A 20,045-nucleotide genomic window follows, 5' to 3' on the forward strand; every position below is an offset into this window, starting at 1 on the left:
ACTTGAGTGCCCTTAATCACCACACCACCTGGCAGCCTGAGACCATGTATTAAAATAAATAAGTGAATATGGGGCCAGCAGGTGGCTTGTTGGTTAAGGGCATTGTACTCCCACATGGTTGACTGTTACTCGGGTCCCGGACCTGATGACTTGCTTTCTTACTTTCTCTCTCTCTCCCCACCACCATGGTCAAATAGAAATGAGTGAATAAATAAATAAAGTTAATTTTTTAAAAAATTAAATAAGATAATTTTAAAAATATGTAAATATATGAGCAAGTTAGTTTTTTTGTTGTTGTTGTTAAAAAAAAGAAAAGCTGAGTCTGGCATGAAAAATGAATAATTGTGGGCCAGCCCTGTGGCTAGTAGTTAAAGGAGCTGGCCAGCCTCATATTTTGGATTTGAATCCTGGCCCCAGCAGCTTGAAAAACATGCCACGTACTTGTCCATGGGATGCTTCAAATCCTGACAGGATGGAAAAATGAAGAGATTGTGGTGTGACCATGCTCTGTTGAGAGGTGCTTTCTCCCTTTCCTTCTCCTTCTCTTGCAGTCTTTTTGTCTCTCTGGCGAACAGAAAGACAAAATTTTAATTTTCCCTCTTGCAAATTAAAAGAACTAATAAAATTATAGAAACATATTAGAAGCAGTGCATTTAATAGATCATATCTGTACTAATGTAATGGGTAAACTAATAATTGAAAATAGCATCCTATTAAGAAAAGAGAACTAATAAATTTATTTTCCTGAGAATAATTTTAGAAGAATTCATTATCTTATATTTAAGGTTGACACAAAACTAGTTTTAATTATACGAAAGGTTTCTTATAACTAGTGTCTATGGAATATGTACATGTCCTCTTGATAAGTTTCCCTGGATTTACAAGTAGCTTTGGGCTTTATTGGAAGCCAGAGGAATTAATAGTTGAAGGAGGGGGACCAGCAGGTGGCGTTGTGGTTAAGGTGCTGAACATTCCCACGTGGCCAACCCTGGTTCAAGTCCTGGGCCTGGTGGCTTGCTTTCTCCCTTTCTCTCTCTCTCTCTCTGTGTCTCTCTGGTCAAAATAAAATAAGTAAATGAATAAATAAAATTAAAAATAATTTTAAAAAATAGTCGAAGGAAATATCTTAAGATAATTTAATGCCATTCTTTTTTGATGAATTATGTTTATCTTTTCCACACCTGTTCTGTGGTTTGTCTTTTCCTCTCATTCAGATTGTCAGTTTGGGGAGGAGTTAGGGTTGCCTTGAGGAGAACTTTGAGTTAATGGATTGGCTTCTGCTTAAAGGGGTAGACAGGAAACAGGTGACTTCAGGAAACCAAGTATTTTCTGTTTTTGACTTGGAAGTCTTGTTAGAGAAATGGAATGGAACAGAGGCAACACATGTAATAGTGCAGGTCAAATACCCTTTCTGATTAAACATCGTAAGATTGACCCTTTTTAAAATAAGAATTTGATGGGACCAGCAGTTAGCGTAATGGATATGTCGCTGGACTTCCACGTAGTTGATCATGGTTCAAGTCCCCGACCTGGTGGCTTAAACTCACGCTGGGCGCGTGTGCGTGTGTGCCTAAGATCCCGAGAGGAGAATGGAGAAGGGATTGCGGTGTGGCCATCCTCCCTGGGGGGGGTGATTTCCTGCTTTTTGTCTCTCTGTCTCTCTCTGTCTGTCTGGTGAGCGCACGCGCCCTATAGCAAAAATCTCTCCCAAAAAAAAAAAAAGAATTTGATTTACTCTATGAAATTATTCTCTAGTATGCTGATTATTTTTTTTAACTTTTTCTCTTTTACTACTCTGATGAATTGAAATAATCTTTGGTTATCTGAGGCCACTAACAGGAAGAAACAGCCCTAAAACATTAAAATATTTTGGGGGAGCTGGCAGGTGGAGTGGTAGTTAAGGGTACTGGACTCCTATATGGCTGACAGCAGTTCAAGTCCCAGACCTGGCAGCTTTCTCTCTGTCTGTCTCTCTCTCTGTCTCTCTTTCTCACTCTGTCCCTCTCTGGTCAAATTAAAACAAACAAACCAATAAATAAATAGTTAAATAAAATAATTCTTTAAATTTTTAAAAATACTTATTTAATTTTATTTGTTTATTTATTATTTTAAATTTGCTACAGGGCACGTGCATTTACCAGGGAGAAACAGAGACAGAGAGGGAGAGAGAGGAAAAGTGAGAAAGCAAGCCACTATGTCCAGGACTCAGACCGTGGTCGGCCATGTGGGAGTCCAGTGCCTTAATCACCACAGTACTTATTGGCCCACATTTTAAAATTTTGACTTATTACTTTATACTTGTTATTTCCCTTTTATTTAGCAAGACTTTGAGATTTTCTGTTAGGAGTAGCTTTTCCTATCTAGATTTCTTCTCCTGGGTTCATGCTTGTGACCTGTATAGATACGCATATGTAACATAGAGTTGACATGATTGGCCATTACATTTTACTTCTATTTTATTACACTTTAATTTTGCTTTGTATGATCAATAACTAAGGCTAAAAATAGAATTCTAATTGGCTAGTATGGTGTGTCTTGGTTTACTGTATTTCTCTTTCAAATAAATCTTTGTTTTAGAGGATGTTCTTGTCTGTGGCTGACCTGGTCTTCTGTTTTCTAAGGAATATATGAGGGCAATAATGGAGCTCTTCGCACTGTAACCGCAAAATTTGCCTTAAGCATCTCATTCCTACAAGGTAGCTGTCCGCCATTGGTTTAGGATTTCAGCCAGGCGTGTGTGCTCTAGAATAACTGATTCTGGCAAATGGCCAGCCGTCTATGGAAATGTAATCAGCATCTGGCATAAAAATGCAGTAAATTCCTTGCTACTGCTGTTTCAGTGCCACTTCATTTGTATCTTCATTGTGTACTCTTGTTTCTTAGACCTCTAAGAACACTTACCTGTTTCTTTGTTTGTTTTTAAGGTTTTTGCTGTAGGGTGCTTGTGGTCTTCATAGAAATTGACAGAGAGAAGGAAAGTGAGAAATCACCCTCCAGCACATATGGCCACAACGTAATCCCTTGTCTTCCATTCTCCTCTCAGGAATTTGGGCATGCATGTATAAACATCCCGTGTGATTTTCAAGCTGCTGAGTCCAGGACTCACACTGCAGTTGTCCATGTGAGCATCCAGTGCCTTAACCACCACGCCACCTGCTGGCCCTGCTCAAAGAACGTTTTTTTAAAAATCATATACAAAATAGGGACCCAGCAGAGGGTGTAACAGTTACATCGTTGGACTCCCACATAGTAAACTGTGGTTTGAGTCCTGGACTTGGTGGCTTAAAACCAGGTCTGTGTATTTTATTCCCAGGTAGTTTTGTGTGCATGTGCCCAAAATCCTGAGAGGAGAATGGAGAAGAAGGATTCTGGCATGGTCATATCCTCTAGGGGGTGATTTCTTGCTTTCTGCCTCTCTTTCTCTCTCTCTCTCTCCAGTGAGTGCACACACCCTATAGTAAAGTTCTCTCTCTTAAAAAAAAAAAAAAAAGAAAGAAAAGAATCATATATAGAATAAGCCAGGCGTAACAGCATAACAGTGCATGCCTGTAATCCCAGCTACTCCAGAGGCCAAGTCAGGAGGAGTTTGAGGCCAGCCTGGGCAATATAGTAGGACCTTGTTTGTTTAAAAGAAGTTATATATGAAATAAATAATACTGTAATGAGCCCTTCTTTTACACATCACCCAGTTTCCTAAGATTCTTTTTATTGTTACTTATTTACGTTTTACTTTGCTATGGGGTACATGTATTCACCAGTGAGAGACAGATCATCAAAAAGAGAGAGGAAAAGCAAGACATCACTCCTGGGGAGATAGTCATGCTGCAGTCCCTTTTCCTCCATTCTCTTGGGATTTGGAGCATGCACACATGTGGGCCTGGCATGTTTCTCAAGCCGTCAGGTTTGAGACCAGAACTGTGCTGTCCCACATGTGGGATCTAGCCACCTTAACCACTGTGCAACTGGCTTGGCCTTTAAGGGTTCTTCGTAACAGAAGTTTTTCACAATTGTAGATTAAAAAAAGCTGCATGCTTCTAATCTTACTGCCTCTACAAACTATGAACTGAGTGTTTGCAATGTCCTCTATTCACAGTGCTTCCATAAAACTACCACAAAGCCTCAGTTGATTGAGCAGAGTTACAGCCATGTACTAAAGGGGTTGACTGAAAGGCATGAGTTCCTCAGTCTGTGATAAAACCCCACATGTCTGTTACATGTGAGGTATATCCCTGCTTTCTATCTCAGAACTCTAAGAGAATTTTGCTTCTTTTAGTTACCTAAGATCAGTATCATATTGCAAACGAAGATTTCCAGCTCAAGCTTGATAGTTTGATATTTGAGGAAGGATCTGTGGTCTTTTCATTCTTTGTCCCTTGGGGTTTGTCAGAATCGAAGCCTGTTTCTTCAGAAAGAACAGTCTTTTTTCTGCTCTTTTGTTCATCTTCTAGCTCCATAATGATTTTTTTTTTTTTTGAGCTTTTTCACTATAGGGCTCGTGCACTCGCCAGACAGACAGAGAGACACAGAAAGCGAGAATTCACCCCCAGAGGGGATGGCCACGCCGCAGTCCCTTCTCCTCCATTCTCCTCTCGGGATCTTGGGCACGCATGGACACGCGCCCGGCGTGGGTTTTAAGCCACCGAGTCCGGGACACGAACCGCGGTTGACTACGTGGGAGTCCAGCGACATAGCCATTACGCTAACTGCTGGTTCCCTAGCTCCATAATGATTTGTCATCACTTGTTTCTGTTTGGTTCCTTTTGAACTCCTAGTGATTTTGTTAAAGGACAGATTCTGTAACTATCTGCTCTAATGGTGATGTAGAAGAAGATCTACTGTGGAGACTCTCAACAGTAGTCCTTTTTACCTAAAGAGAGACATAAATATCAGTCTTAGGAACTTTTCTGACTACAACATTCTTAAGAAAGTTGAACTCCAATGCTAATGATTGCTGATTTCACACTCAGAGAAGAGTCTGAATTCCTCCTTCATAGAGCTTCTTAGGAATATGAAATACTCTAGTCTGCCTGTAGTAATTAGATTAAACCTTTCTAGAGGTAGAATGATAAACTAGATAAAGGAAACTTTCAATTCTACAATTTATGACTTCTCTATTTTAAGAAAAATGCAGAAAACTTCCAGTGAATTCAAGAAAGAGCCTTCAAAGATGACCGAAGAATTTTTAAAAAGTACTAGTGAGGGGACCAGCAGTTAGCATAATGACTATATCTCTGAACTCCCATGTAGTCGACCATAGTTCAAGTCCTGAACCCGGTGGCTTAAAACTCACGCCGGGCGCATGTGCGTGCGTGCCCAAGATCCCAAGAGCAGAATGGAGGAGAAGGGATTATGGCGGGACCATCCCCTGTGGGGAATGGTTTCTTGCTTTCTGTCTCTCTGTCCCTCTCTGTCTGGCAAGTGCACACGCCCTATAGCAAAAGCCTCTCTCCCCCCCAAAAAAAAAAAAAAAAAAGTACCAGTGAGGAAATGTTAAAGAAATTGAAATGATTTTGCCTGAAAAAAGTCTAAGAAATAATTGAATAATTTTGTTATTTGAAGATAGGTATTCTTTTTTTTTTTTTTTTTGAGAGTTTTTTGTTATAGGGTGCTTACCCTCACCAGAAAGACAAAGACAGATAGAGAGACAGAAAGTAAGAAATCACCCTCTAGCGGGGATGGCCATGTTGCAATCCCTTCTCCTCTCAGGATCTTGGGTACCCACACACATGCACCTAGTGTGAGTTTAAGTAACTGAGTCCTGGACTCAAACCACGGTCAGCTACATGGGAATCCAGCGACATAGCCATTACACCAACTGCTGGCCCCTGAAGATAGGTATTCTAATATTCATGGATTATCAAGGAGCTAGTTTACTTTGTTATTGGAGACATAAGAAAAATAGGCTTAGGGACCAGCAGATGGTATAATAGTTACATTGCTAGACTCCCACATAGTCACCCACGGTTCGAGTCCTGGACCCAGTGCCTTAAAACTTACACTGGGTGCGTGTGTATGCATGCCCAAAATCCTGAGAGGAGAATGAAGGAGAAGGGATTGCAGCGTGACCACCCCCGCTGGGAAATGACGTCTCACTTTCTGTCTCTCTGTCTTTCTATCTTTCTGATGGGCACACGCATTCTATAGCAAAAATCTCTACCAAAAAAATAAATAAATAAAGGCTTAAGTTTCAGTAATGAGATTTGAACTAAATATAAAGGCCTTTCAAAAGATAAAACTTGTTAAATACCAGCATGAATTATCAAGGGAAGTTGTGGATCTCCTTCTCCGAGTCTGTTTTAAAAATAGGACAAACAGGGCTGGCCCATGGCCTGGTAATTAAGGGAACTGGATCCCATGTGGCCATCTGTGGTTCAAATCTCCTCCCCAGTGACTTGAACGTTCTAGACATGTGTGTATGCACTCCCAGAATCCCAACAGGTTGGAGAAAAGGAGGAGAAGAGATTTGTGATGCAACCATGCCCTACTGGGGGGAGGGGCAATTTCTCTTTTCTGCCCTCTCTCTGTCTTTGGTTAACACGTCTCCAGCCAAAAAAGACAAGGATAAAAAAGGCCTGTAGCAGTCAGACAGTGATACATCAGTGATATGCCACATCCTTATATGGCAGGTACATGTGGGAAGGTTTCCAGTTCAAGTCTGGTGACCTTCCTGGTGAGCTGACTATGTTCTTGACCATAACCTAAGACTGGATGAGGACTGGGATTGGATTGTGGTGTTTGGATGCTCTGGGGATGCTGTCTGTCTGTCTGTCTCTCCCCTTTCTCTCTCACTCATAGGATAAATGAATAATATTTAAAAATAGGAAAAATAACTAGGGAAAAGACAATTTTTTAAACAAGTGATGCTGGGAAAACTGGGTACCCACATGCAGTGAAGTTGGACTTTATCTCATATACAAAAACTAACTGAAACTGGATCAAAGACTTAAATGTAAGATCTGAAACTATAAAACTCTTAGAAGAAAGCAAAACTATCACTACATGATGTTGGATTTGGCAGTGAGTTCATGGATATGACACCAAGATTATAGGCAACAAAAGAAAAAATAGATAAATTGAGTTTCAGCAGTATTTAAAACTGCATCAAAGGACACTGTTAGCAGAATGAAAAGACAACCTATGGAATGGGAGAAAATATTTGAAAACATTATTATCTGATAAGGGATTATATCCAGAATACCACATTTTGACTATTTGTAAATGTACAGTTCTGCAAAAGTAAATACATTCACATTGTCGTGCAGCCATCACATCCATCTCCAGAATGGAGTGGTTAAACAGTGATTTCTTGGGACCAGCAGTTAGCATAATGGCTATGTCGCTGGACTCCCACGTAGTCGACCGTGGTTCGCATCCTGGACCCGGTGACTTAAAACTCACACTGGGTGCGTGGGCGTGCGTCCCCAAGATCCTGAGAGGAGAATGGAGGAGAAGGGATTGCAGTGTGTCCATCCCCCCTGGGGGGGTGATTTCTCGCTTTCTATCTCTCTGTCTCTCTCTGTCTGTCTGGCGAGCGCACGTGCTCTATAGCAAAAACCTCTCAAAAAGAAAAAAAAAAAAACAATGATTTCTTATTTCCCCTCCTCACAATCCCTATGAATTTGACTGTATTAGGTGCTTAATGTAAGTAGAATCATACAGGATTTGCCTTTGTGACTGGCTTGTTTCAATCAGCATAATATCTTCAGAGTTCATCCATATTTTGGCATGTGTCAGAATTTCTGTCATTTTTAAGGCTAAAAACTTTCCATTGTATGTATGTATATACCATATGTCGTTTTTCATACATTGATGGACTTGGGTTGCTTCCACTTTACAGCTGTTGTGAATAAGGCTGCTGTAAACATAGGTGTACAAATATCTTCCTGAGTCCCTGCTTTCACTTCTTTGGACTATACACACCAATAGGTGGAATCGCTGAATGATGGTAATTGTATTTGATTTCTTGAAGAATCACCATGCCATCTTCCAGTGCAGTTGCACAAGCAGGAGTGCACAAGCATTCCAGGTTCTCCACATTTTCATCAACAGTTGTTATTTTCTGTTTCTGATAGTAACCATCCTAATGGGTTTGTAGATGTTGAATTTTAAAGATATCGTAGTAAGGGGCCAGCAAGTTAAGGCACTGGACTCCCACATAGCTGATGGAGGTTTGTGTACCAGACCTGGCAGCTTGCTTTCTCACTTTCCCTCTCTGTCTTTCTCTGGTGAGTGCATATGCCCTATAGCAAATTAAAAATAATAATAATAATAATAATAAAATTAAGTAAATAATTCTTCAAAAAAAGATAACAAATTTGTGGTGACTTTTGCTTGTCTTTTAGGATGATGTTTGCTTGTCTTATTAGCTAGTTGCCTGGTATTCTTTCAATTCAGAATAATTAATTAGCCAGTTTTTGAAATTTGGTATAGAGAAAAGTATGATGCCTTATTGCTGGGGTCTTTAGCAAACATAGTTTTTAGAAACTTGAACAATATATTGATTGAAGTTACATACTTTAATTGCATTTGCAGTCTTTAATTCTCTTAAGTGTAAAAGAAAATATATAGAAGAATATTACTGATAGGATTGTTCATAATAATTGAAAACTGGAAACAGTCCAAGGTGTCCAAAAGCTATGGAGCATGTGTATATGTCTGCACATACACATGTATCCATAATATGTACATGCAAGAGAATATGTCAATCATTAATAATAATATACATTTACTCCTTGGTGTGGAAAGATATCATCATCAAATTGTTCAATTCAAACCCATTTTACTAAGCTGGGCATAGTGATGCTCCTGTGATCTCAGCTACTTGGATTGCTGAGACAGAATTGCAAATTCGTGATTAATCTGAGTAACATAGTGAGACCCTTTCTCTTCAGAAAGAAAGTAAATTCCTGAACAGCAAATATAGCATGATCTCATTTATATAAAATTGTTGTATTCACAAGTCTAGGTGAATGTATGTACAAAGAAATACTTGGAAGGATAGTCACCAAAATAGTCCCTGTCTTTAATTGTCTTTGAAGTAGTAAGAGTGGGCCAGCAAATGGTGTGGTGGTTTAAGGCAGTGGATTCCCACGTGGCCAACCATGGTTTGAGTCCTAGAATGGGCGGCTGGCTTTCTCATTTTCCTTCTCTGTCTTTCTCTGATGACTATAGCAAGTTAAAATAATAAATAAATAAATAAATAAATAAAGGAATTCTTAAAAAATATAAAAATAAAGTGGTAAGATCCTAGGTTATTTTTACTTCCTAATTTTTGTGTGTTCACATTTTTATTCTGAGCTTATACTCTTTTCCCAATCATAATAAAATTATTCACCATTCAGAATTCATAATAAAATGAACAGGAAATACATTCCGGGTTTTTTATTGTTTCTTTTTAGTTTTTTCCTATAGGGTGCGTACATTTGCCAGAGATAGACAGAGATGAGAGAGAAGGAAAGTGAAAAATCACCCATAAGGTGGGGGGGTGGCCACACCATAATCCCTTCTTCTCCATTCTCTCAGGATTTGGGGCACATACACACTCACACCTGGCATGTTTGTCAGACTGCTGGGTCTAAGACTAACTGCTCAGTCAGCCATGTGGGATCCTGCTGTCCTCCCTCCCATTCTGGTATTTAAAAAACAGGTTTGGCATTTGGTTTCCTAGGAGAATACATTTCAGGAGAATATTTCATAGTGAGGGAGCTTTCCTTGAATGATGGCTCATGCAAAGTCTGTTTTTATCTAACTCTCCATGGAAAGAGTTGTATGTAATTTAGCTTCATTTTTTTCTTACTTGTACTTTAAAAAAACACAAAAGCTATCATATGTGAATATCATCTTTAAAATATTAAGTGACCTTAGACCTTGTTTTCTTTGAAAACCTAGGATTGGGGAAAATCCTATTTGTTTCTAAGTCTGATTAAATTTTTCTTCTTGGGTTTCAGGAACCAATAAAATCACGTGCTCCGCAGCTTCATTTAGAGTACAGGTTTTATAAACAGCTTGGCAGTGCAGGTAAGTCAAGGCTTCTTTCTCCATTTACTTAGTGTATAGTTTAGCTGGAAGCCCTAAAATAAGCAAATATTCTTGTCTGATTTATCCATTTTACAAGATCATGTATCTCCCCTGCTCACTGGTTAATACACATAGTTAACTGGAAACCTACTTGCTCTTAGGTTCCTGGATGAACAATTTATTTGGTTAGGGGAAGGGAATCTGTGGTGTCATGACCATGGCCACAGACCAGCCTTCAAATCCTTTTTCCTCCCTAAAATATAGATGGTATAGGAGTTTTGCATTTTCGTGGTTAGTTAATTCTTTTTTTTTTTTTTTAAGGTTTTTTTTTTTGGGGGGGAGAGGTTTTCGCTATAGGGCACGTGCGCTCGCCAGACAGAGAGAGACATAGAGACAGAAAGCAATAAATCACCCCCCCAGAGGGGGTTCTCACACTGCAATCCCTTCTCCTCCATTCTCCTCTCAGGATCTTGGGCACGCACGCACACGCGCCCGGCATGAGTTTTAAGCCACCGGGTCAGGGACACGAACCACGGTCAACTACATGGGAGTCCAGCGACATAGCCATTACGCTAACTGCTGGTTCCCTTTTTTTTTTTTTTTTTTTTTTTAAGGTTTTACCATAGGACACATGCATTCTCTGGAGAGAGATAGACAGTGAGAGGGAGGGAAAGTGAGAAATCACCCCCAAGGGGTAAGAAATCACCCCCAGGAGGGGATGGCCACATTGCAGTCCATTCTCTTCCATTCTCCTCTTGAGATTTTGGGCATGCATATACACATGCCCAGCATGATTTTTAAGCCACCAGGTTAGGGACTCGAACCATGGTTGGCAATGTAGCAGTCCAGCGTCTTAACCATTGTGCCACCTGCTGTCCCCCATTTATTCTTTTTTCATCTTTTACATACACCAAAAGAAAATAAAGTTTGGTTATTAGTAAGCTCTGTATTATACCACAGTGAGACATACTAAAATACACATTCTGAAATACCACAACACTTATTTTATCCATTACATTTACTAATTTACATGAGGTAGCCATATGATTGCAATAACATGACCTTTGGGATTTTGAAAGATTGAGTTTATAACTTTAAAAAAGTTTTTGTTGTCTTTTTGACTTTTACCTGGAAGCATTAATTTCTGAAATATCTTACTGCCCTCCAGAAAAATATTTTGATTAAGCAAATCGTTACCAGCCTTAAGTAGATTGCACCTGTAAGACGTCTCTCTCTCAGAAGGTTAAGTTCTTTAGAGCTAGCTTCATTATTTGTCAGTAGAAATTCTCTGTTTAATGCTTCTTTTAGTGTGACAGTTTTATATGAATGACTGAAGCATGATTTCTATTTCAGGTGTAGTACCACTGTTGAAGGTACTATATTAAAAGAATTTGAGTTTTGGGACCAGCAGTTGGTGTAATGGCTATGTCGCTGGACTCCCACGTAGTTGACCATGGATCGAGTCCCAAACCCGGTGGCTTAAGGGCACATGTGCGTGTGTGCCCAAGATCTCAAGAGGAGAATGGAGGAGAAGGAATTTTGGTGTGACCATCCCCCCTGGGGGGTGATTTCTCACTTTCTATCTATCTGTCTCTGTCTTTCTGGCTAGTGCACGTGCCCTATAGCAAAAACCTTTAAAAAAAAAAAAAAAGGAAAGAAAAAAATTTGAGTTTTAATTTCTCAGATACATAAAATTATATAAGAGCCATTGAGTATTAGTCTATATCCTGACCAGACAATAATCACCCATAGTCATAACCTACTGAGACCATGATGGACATTTGTCCTTCGTTGATCTTAAAATGAGTTCTTGCTCACAGTAGGATCTTGGTTTATATTGTTGATCAATGAAAATATTCCTGGGATAAGATTTAAGACTGACTTCTGATTTCAAGGAATTTGTATGATGTGAGACTTACCTTCCCCGATGCTCCAGAACTAAATTTTAAGTGTTCTTTCTCTTACGTTGTTCCTGGTTTCCTAATGTTCTTCCTGGTTACATACATGTGTCATACATCTGAGGTACAGGTAAAATTATATTCAGTTCAGCCCAGTTTAAAGTTTTAATGGTCACTTTCCCTAGGCCAGTTCTAAGGATTTTTCTCTAAGTCTTCCCAGTTAAGACTCTCCAGATCAAATCAAATCTTTCCTTTTCAACACGGAGCTGTGGGAATAACATCTGTGCTGATACAGGACAAATTTGCATAGTTGCCACAGAGGTGGTTGGCCCAAAATGCCTAAAATATGTACGACCTGGCACTTTGCACTATCTGACTTGCTAAGAGCTTTCATCTTTCACACTAGAGGCAGAAGATGGGCCAACAATATTATCCTTTTTCCGGGAGAGGATGATCTTCACTGACATTTCTATAAACAGTCGTAGTTACCCTTACTTGAGATGTGTCAGTAATTCAGCATTAGTAACACCACTCCTCTGAGAATTCATAAATGTGTCCAGTTATGAAAAGAACCACTTATTAACTGGTCCTGTCATGCTAGTTTCAAGTTAGTTTTATAGAACCAAAATAGGTAGGCCAGTTTGATCTTTTTTTCCTCTGGGGTTCTTTTCCCAGCAGATGGCGTTAATGGTTACATCTCTGAACTTCCACATAGTCGTTCGAGTGGTTCGAGTCCTGGACCCGGCGGCTTAAAACTCACACCAGGTGTGTGTGCATGCGTGTCCAAGATCCCGAGAGGAGAATGGAGAAGAAGGGATTGCGGTGTGGCCATCCTCCCTGGGGGGTGATTTCTCGTTTTCTGTCTCTCTGTCTCTCCAGCAAGCGCACACGCCCTATAGCAAAAATCTCTCTCTTGAGACCAGTAGATGGCGTAATGGATACATCACTGGACTCCTATGTAGTTGACTGCAGTTCGAGTCCTGGACCTGGTGGCTTAAACTCACGCCGGGTGTGCATGCATGCCCAAGATTCTCTGAGAGGAGAATGGAGGAAAAAGGATTGCGGCATGACCATCAACCCTGGGGGGTGATTTCTCAGTTTGTCTCTCTGTCTTTCTGGCGAGCGCATGTACCCTATCTCAAATAAAAAGTTTTCTGTTTTTAAAGGAAAGTTAGATCTTCAGTTTCAGTGTGTAAAACAATATTACCTTGTTTTTATAAACCACTTTTCTCTTAAGAATTTAAGACTTTTACAGATACTATCTTATTCATTCCCAGCAGGTCTACAAACTTAGTAACAGGTTTTCCTTGTATGGATGGGGAAACTGAGGTCTAGCAGGGACCCATAGTTAACCCTGAGTCACATAGAGAACAGTGAGGAAAACTTGGATAACTAAATTGTCACAGTCCTCAAAATGTAATTTGAAGGCTGCATATTTATAGTAATTAAGGTAATTTTTACCCAAATTCAGTGGTTGGTATGTGTTTCCTTCCTGTATAATACCTCTGGTTGTGAGATCCCTGGGAAACTTACACATGGCAAAAAAGGGATCCAGATTTCACTTTGTTTTATCAAGTTCACTATTTAATCTTTTCTTTCTTGTTTTGAAAACTACATGTCTGTCTTGAAGACCAGAAAGTTTATTCTAAATTTCTTCTTCTTCTTCTTTTCTAAGAACTATTTATTTATTTATTATTGTTTAATTTGACCAGAGACAGAGAGAAGAAGGGAAAGTGAGAGAGCAAGACACCATCTCCAGGACTCAATCCATGGTTGGCCATGTGGGAGTCCAGCACCTTAACCACTATGCTACCTACCTGCTGGCCCCTGTTCTAAATTTCTTAAGCAGTTCTAAGGGACTGTTCTTGTTATAAGATTCACTTCTATTTTAAGTAAAATTCCCATCATTCCAGTATATCCTCAGAAGTTCTTATTCTTAAATTCCTGTATACTGCTTCTTGTGTTGGCCTCGCTTGCTTTTAATTTTTTCTAAGGAGCTTCACATTGTAGGAGAATTTTGTCAATCTCATACTTGAGATTTCTTCAGATTTATGCTTTATTTCTCTGTTAAATCAGAACCACGTTCTTGTTAATTTAACAGTTGCCTAGAGTCAAAGCTCTTTTTTGGGTACCAACCAGCACCTCCTGTTATTTTTGAGGGCATATAAATACCATTCCCTCCCTGCTGCTTTAGAATTACAAAGCCTCATCAGTTCTATTAACATTTTCTTTATTTGCAGCATGAAGGTTTCAGTGAGTGAAAAAGGCTTGCATGTGGCAGTTCCCAGTTTCTCAGTTGTATACATGGCCCCCGCATTCAACATAAATGATTATGTACTTTGGAAAAATGGTTCAAAACCTAGAAAGGTCAAAGCTATGCAAGGTTTGGAAGTACCAAAGGCAGCCTTGTAAGTCACCAAAGTTTGGGACATCATGTGAAGTAGGAAATCCTTCTCTTTCAAGAGGGGGATGAGTGGGAAGGATTTTGGGCCTTATGATTATCTATTTATTTTAAAAATATGATTTTTTTTTAGGAATGATTTATTTTAGTTTTATTTATTATTATTTTTTGAAAATTTGCCATAGGGCATGTGTGCTCACCAGAGGGAGGGAGGGAGGGAGGGAAAGTGAGAAAGTAAGCTGCTGGTTCTAGGACTCGAACCATGGTTGGCTATGTGGGAGTACAGTACTACCTGCTAGCCCCATGATTATCTTCTGACTACCGTCTTATAATTATGTAAGGGATAATAGGCAGATGGCCCAGTTATTATGTATATACACACAAAAAAATACTTTTCTAGTTCACATTTGCCTATTATGTGACCTTGTATAACTGGCCTATGTTCACAAAAGGAAAAAACCACACAGGGTGCCTGCTAGGTATTTAACAAGTTTTCTCACTATCCGCTCAATGAACTTTGGCTTTGTTGCATTTGTGAAACTTTGGTAAGGATCTTGTCCTTGCTTTGAAGATTATCTTCTCCTTTATAAGAGAGCCAGAATAGTCACTAGTGATTAGAATATCCACTGGAAAGCTAGGATGTGGCAACCTAGAGTTAAATTAGCTGTGATATATTTATTCATAGAGTCCTTGAGAGTTTTTTCCAGAGAGGTTACTAGGTGGCAGTGAGATTAAGTGTGTAAGAGCAAGAAGAGTAGGCCAGCTGGTGGCATGGTGGTTAAGGTGGTTGGATCCCACGTGACTGACTTTGCCTTTCGAGTCCTGGATCCCATGCCCTGTAAAATACACTGGATGGGTATGTGCATGCATGCCCAAAATCCCAAAAGGAGAGTAGAAGAGGATTGCAGTGTGGCCATTCCCCACCCCCCGGGGGGGGGATTTTTCACTTTCCCTCTCTATCTCTCTCTGGTGAGCACACACACCCTATGGTAAAAATTAAACACAAATTCTGGTGAGCACACACGCCCTATGGTAAAAATTAAAAACAAATTTTTTTCTTCAATTATCAGAGGGTATGTGTGCCTGCTAGAAAGAGAAAGCACCCCTCAATGGGGCATGGTAATGCTGCAGTCCTTCCTCTTCCATGTCTCCACCTTGTCAAGATTTGGGGCACATATGCACCCAATATATTTTTCAAGCCACCAGGGCCAGGATTTGAACCATTTTATGATAAAGTGTATGAATACACATTTCTGAAAGAGAGCAATGCCAGCACTCCACAGGGTCTGGTCAAGCTGTGATCCCCTTCCTCTAGTCCCTTAGCCCTTCAGACTTCAGGCATTCGCATGACGATCCCGTGTTTCAAGCAGAGCAAGCCAAGGATTTTAACTGTGGTTACCATGTGAATGCTAGCCTCTTTTTCTCATTTTTTTTAAAAAAGAATTATTTTATTTTACTTTATTTACACATTTATTTATTTATTTAAATTTGACCAGAGAAGGGTAGAGTGAGAAAGAGAGACAAGAACCAAACTGTGGATGGCCACGTGGGAGTCTAGCACTCTTAACCACCGTGCCACCTGCTGGCTCTGAGCACTAGCATCTCTTTTTTGTTTTGTTTTGGTTTTGTTTGTTTGTTTGTTTATTTATTTATTTATTTTTTATCATCATATCTTCTTCATATTACATTGGATTACATATAACTTTACTGTGTATTACATTGTTTCTTCAAAAGGGAATGCCATGCACGTCAGTCAGTACAGAGACATTAATCTCCCCACTTCAACATTCCATATCTTTTCTGTTTTCCCCAATCATTATCTTTATTATTCTAATTATTTTTATAAAACAGTCAATTGCTATTTCTCGTTTTGCTTGTAAAAATACTTTGCCCATCATGAAACACTTCTCAGACCAATCCAGTTGAGAATTCTATACATGTCATCATCAACAGTTAATAAGCCCTATCTGTTTCTCACTAACGTCCTGTCTCTCTATTGTTCACTTGCTATCTTTCTCTATCCTCTTCTCTTCACTTACCCCATTCCACACTGTCCTATTCTCATTAAGTACCTTCACTGTGTTTATGTCCTCCGAATTTTTGCTCTCTATTATAGAGTGCGGATAGTCGGTATATATTGAGTGGATACATACAATATCTTTCTTTCATAGCCTGGCTTACTTCACTCAGCAATAGATCCTCCGTATCTGACCATTTTCTATCAAATTCCAGGGTCTTGTTATTTTTTATGGCTGAGTAGTATTCCATAGAGTATATATACCACACTTTTCCAATCCATTCATCAGTTTGTGGACATTTAGGTTGGTTCCATGTCTTGGCAATTGTGAATAATGCTGCAATAAACATGGATGTGCAAGCACTTTTCTGACTGAGCGTTCTCCTGTCTTTTGGGTAAATACCCAGAAGTGGGATTGCTGGATCAAATGGTAGTTCTATTTGTAGATCTTTGAGGAACCTCCATATTGTTCTCCACAGTGGTTGAACTAGTTTACATTCCCACCAACAGTGTAGGAGGGTTCCCTTTTCACCACATCCCCGCCAACACTTATCACTTTTTATATTCTTAATCTTTGCCATTCTGACAGGGGTTAGGTGGTATCTCATTGTGGTTTTTATCTGCATTTCCCTTATGATGAGGGATGTCGAGCATTTCCTCATATGCTTTTTGGCTGTTCGTATGTCTTCCTTAGAGAGACTTTTGTTCAGCTCACTTTCCCATCTTTTAATCGGGTTAATCATTTTTTTTCGCATAAGGCACTTGAGTTCCCTATGTATTCTCGTTATCAGTCCCTTGTCTGAGGCATATTTAACAAAAATATTTTCCCATTCTGAGGGTTGTCGGTTCACACTTGTTACTGTGTCCTTTGCTGTGCAGAAACTTCTTAGTCTAATATAGTCCCACTTGTCTATTTTAGGGATTATTGCCTGTGCTTTGGGAGTCTTATTTAAGAAGTCTTTGCCTACTCCAATGTCTCCCAGAGTTTCCCCAGCATTTTCCACAAGTAGTTTTATTGTCTGAGGTCTTAGGTTCAGATCTTTGATCCATTTATATGTAGGGATGGGGAAGACCTCCCAATGGGACCTGGTTATGTTTCAGTCCCCTTTCCTCCATCCTGTCAGTATCTTAGGCTTCCTCCATCCCATCAGGATTTAAGGTACACGTATATATTCACTCGGCATGTTTTTCAAGCAGCTGGGGCTGGCTTTCGAGCCGAGGTCGACTCTGTGGTATCTGGTTCCCTCCACACTGCACTTTAACCACTGCACTGTGCGGCTGGCCCAGCCTTTTTCCCCCCTCCTCTGTGTGTTTGTGTGCATACATGCATATGTGTGGTATTTTTAGACAGGGCTTCACTGTGTTGCTATCCTCCTGCCTCAGCTTCCTGTTTGTTGGGACTACAACTACACACCGCCATGCTCCACTTTTTCAGAGTCTTAGTGTGTTGCTCCCACTAGCCAAAAGCTCACAGTTCTCTCTCCTCAGCCTCCTGAATTGTTGAGATTGCACACACGTGCCAGTGCACCCAGCTTTATAGTGTGGGCACAAAATTGAACCTAGCCCCCTCACCTGGCCTCGGCCTACTCAGCAGCAGTGTTCAGTGTGTACTACCACACTGGGCTGCCCTTTATCTTTATTAATTAGCTGCACTTGTTAGCCCAAAATAACAACAAAAACTATTTATGAGGCACAACACTTCTCTGCCAGGATAAATTCTCCAGTTTTGTGTCCTTTCCGTGTATTTTCCAAGAGCTTTGGGACAGTATTTCTCATATCATAGCTAACAATATACTCTTCTGTATAATGAAATCTAAGCAGAAAAAATCCACATGTAATGCTCTAAGGACTTGCTTATTTGTTAGAGCTAAACCTCATGTGTTAGAGCCAGCAGGTGCTATTGTGGCTAAGGCGCTGGACTCCCATGTGGCTGGCTGCGGTTTGGGTCCCAGACCTGGTGGCTTGAAAATCATGCTAGGTGTGTGTGTGTACGTGTCCAAAATCCCAAAAGGAGAATGGAGGAGAAGGATTTGTGGAGTGGTCAGTCCCTCCTAGGGGATGATTTCTTACTTTCCCTCTCTCTCTCTTTCTCTCTCTCTCTCTTTGTCTCTATCTCTGTCTCCAGTTAGCACATGTCCCCTGTGGCAAAAATCCTAAAAAGAAAGAAAAGGGGAAAAAAAGGGACTTATGCCAGGCATGTTGTGTGCATGCCCAAAATCCTAGGAGGAGAGTGGAAGAGAAGAGATTATGGCATGGCCATCTCTCTGGGAGGTGATTTTTCGTTTTTCCCTCTCACTCTCTCTAGTGAGCACATGTGCCCTACAGCAAAAACCTAAAACAATAACAACAACAACAAAAACCCACAGGAAGACTCATGTGGGTCATCTTTGCTCCTTAAAACTTTCAAGAAGCTCTAAGTGATGAGGTATATACAGTAACTGCCTTTAATTACATACATACAATTTTAGGTAATCTTTCTTCTCCTTCTACCAAAAGAAAACCACTTCAATTTTATACTTTTTAGACCAGTAATTTCTTTAAATGCAAATAGAGTGTTGTGAGTTTATTATAGAAACGGTTTGACTTGCGTATCTCACAGTAACACAGAGTGCTAACACCTTTCAGTGCATTGTTTTGCAGCGTTCAAAGCTGCTGGAGTTTTTGCTCAGCGTGAAGGCAGAATTTGTTACTTGTATTTTTGTCTTCTTTTAAAGGACTTTGTAAAAAATAGAAGATAGATTCTAAAAATAGACCAAGTAACTCATATGTAGATGGACTGTCTGGAGAATTGTGATTAGTTCTGAAAAATGGTATAGTGCTTATGCAAGCAAAGGTTTGGAAAAGGTTCATCACAGAGGCCTGTCTATAGGAGCTTATTTATAGACACAGATCCTAAAGGTTCTGATACCGTTTTCTCCTTTTAATTCTAGGTCATACTTGACTTTTTGTTTTTACTCACATCTCTTACTGTGTACTAGACTTCCTTTCATGTCTTCACAGCCATGCTTCAGGCATTAAATAGGTCTTGGAGAATGCTTGTTTAAGAAAGTCAAAGGCAAGGGAAATTTCAGTGCAAACTAAGGGCTGGAGTGGCTCTATGACCGTAATAGACCTGAACACAGCTTGCACTCACTCCCCTCTCCTAGCTCATAGTAGTTGAGGAAGGGAAATAACAGCATCTTCAAAGCTGCAGAGTACTGTGGAATGAAAGGGATGAGTCATTGAAGTAAATGATTTCCATGAGTTACAAGAAGGTGGAAACATGTATCTGTTGTTTTTATTACAGTTTCATTCTTTTCCAATGTCTGTGTCATAGGTAAGAATGTTTGCTTAGGCTCCTGTAAGGAGGACATAAAGATGGATAAGTCTTGGCCTACTATCAAAATAGTAGCTAATGCTAGCTAAGCCCTTTGGTAATTGTAGAATTTAAGTTATCTATATGCGTGCTTAAGACAAAAGCAACAAAAAGATTAATTTTTAACATTTGTGACCAATTATATTGTCATTTTCTTTTTATGGTTTCTAACCAAGTATTTATATTCCACCTACAAAAAAGAGTTTGTCAGCTCTGTACACCTCTACATTTTAGCAGTGTAACCGCTTAACTTTTCTCTGTGTTTTCTTCTTTTTTATACTTCAAATCACTTTAAGAGATTACCCTTGCCAGTTTGTATGCAATCTCTTACTGATAATTACTTTAGTGATAAAGCAT

General features: G+C 39.7%; 1 protein-coding gene across 10 annotated transcripts in view; it reads left to right on the forward strand.

The window, feature by feature from the left end:
• CSNK1G1 (casein kinase 1 gamma 1) overlaps window positions 1–20,045 on the forward strand; it is a 207,743-nt gene that overhangs the window by 126,750 nt on the left and 60,948 nt on the right. For 9 of the 10 annotated variants that reach the window (XR_001371436.2, XR_333511.2, XR_333513.2 and 6 more), the window contains one exon: window positions 9,948–10,017. The exons of the other annotated variant lie outside the window; for it this stretch is intronic. Coding sequence is in view for 4 of the 9 variants with exons in the window: in XM_006141734.2 (XP_006141796.1) it covers window positions 9,948–10,017 (70 nt within the window). In the remaining 5 variants the exon portion in view is untranslated. The remainder of the gene's footprint in view (window positions 1–9,947; window positions 10,018–20,045) is intronic. 10 annotated transcript variants of the gene reach the window in all.

The sequence above is a fragment of the Tupaia chinensis genome, unplaced genomic scaffold, assembly GCF_000334495.1.
Source record: "Tupaia chinensis unplaced genomic scaffold, TupChi_1.0 Scaffold000063_1, whole genome shotgun sequence".
Lineage (NCBI taxonomy): Eukaryota > Metazoa > Chordata > Mammalia > Scandentia > Tupaiidae > Tupaia > Tupaia belangeri.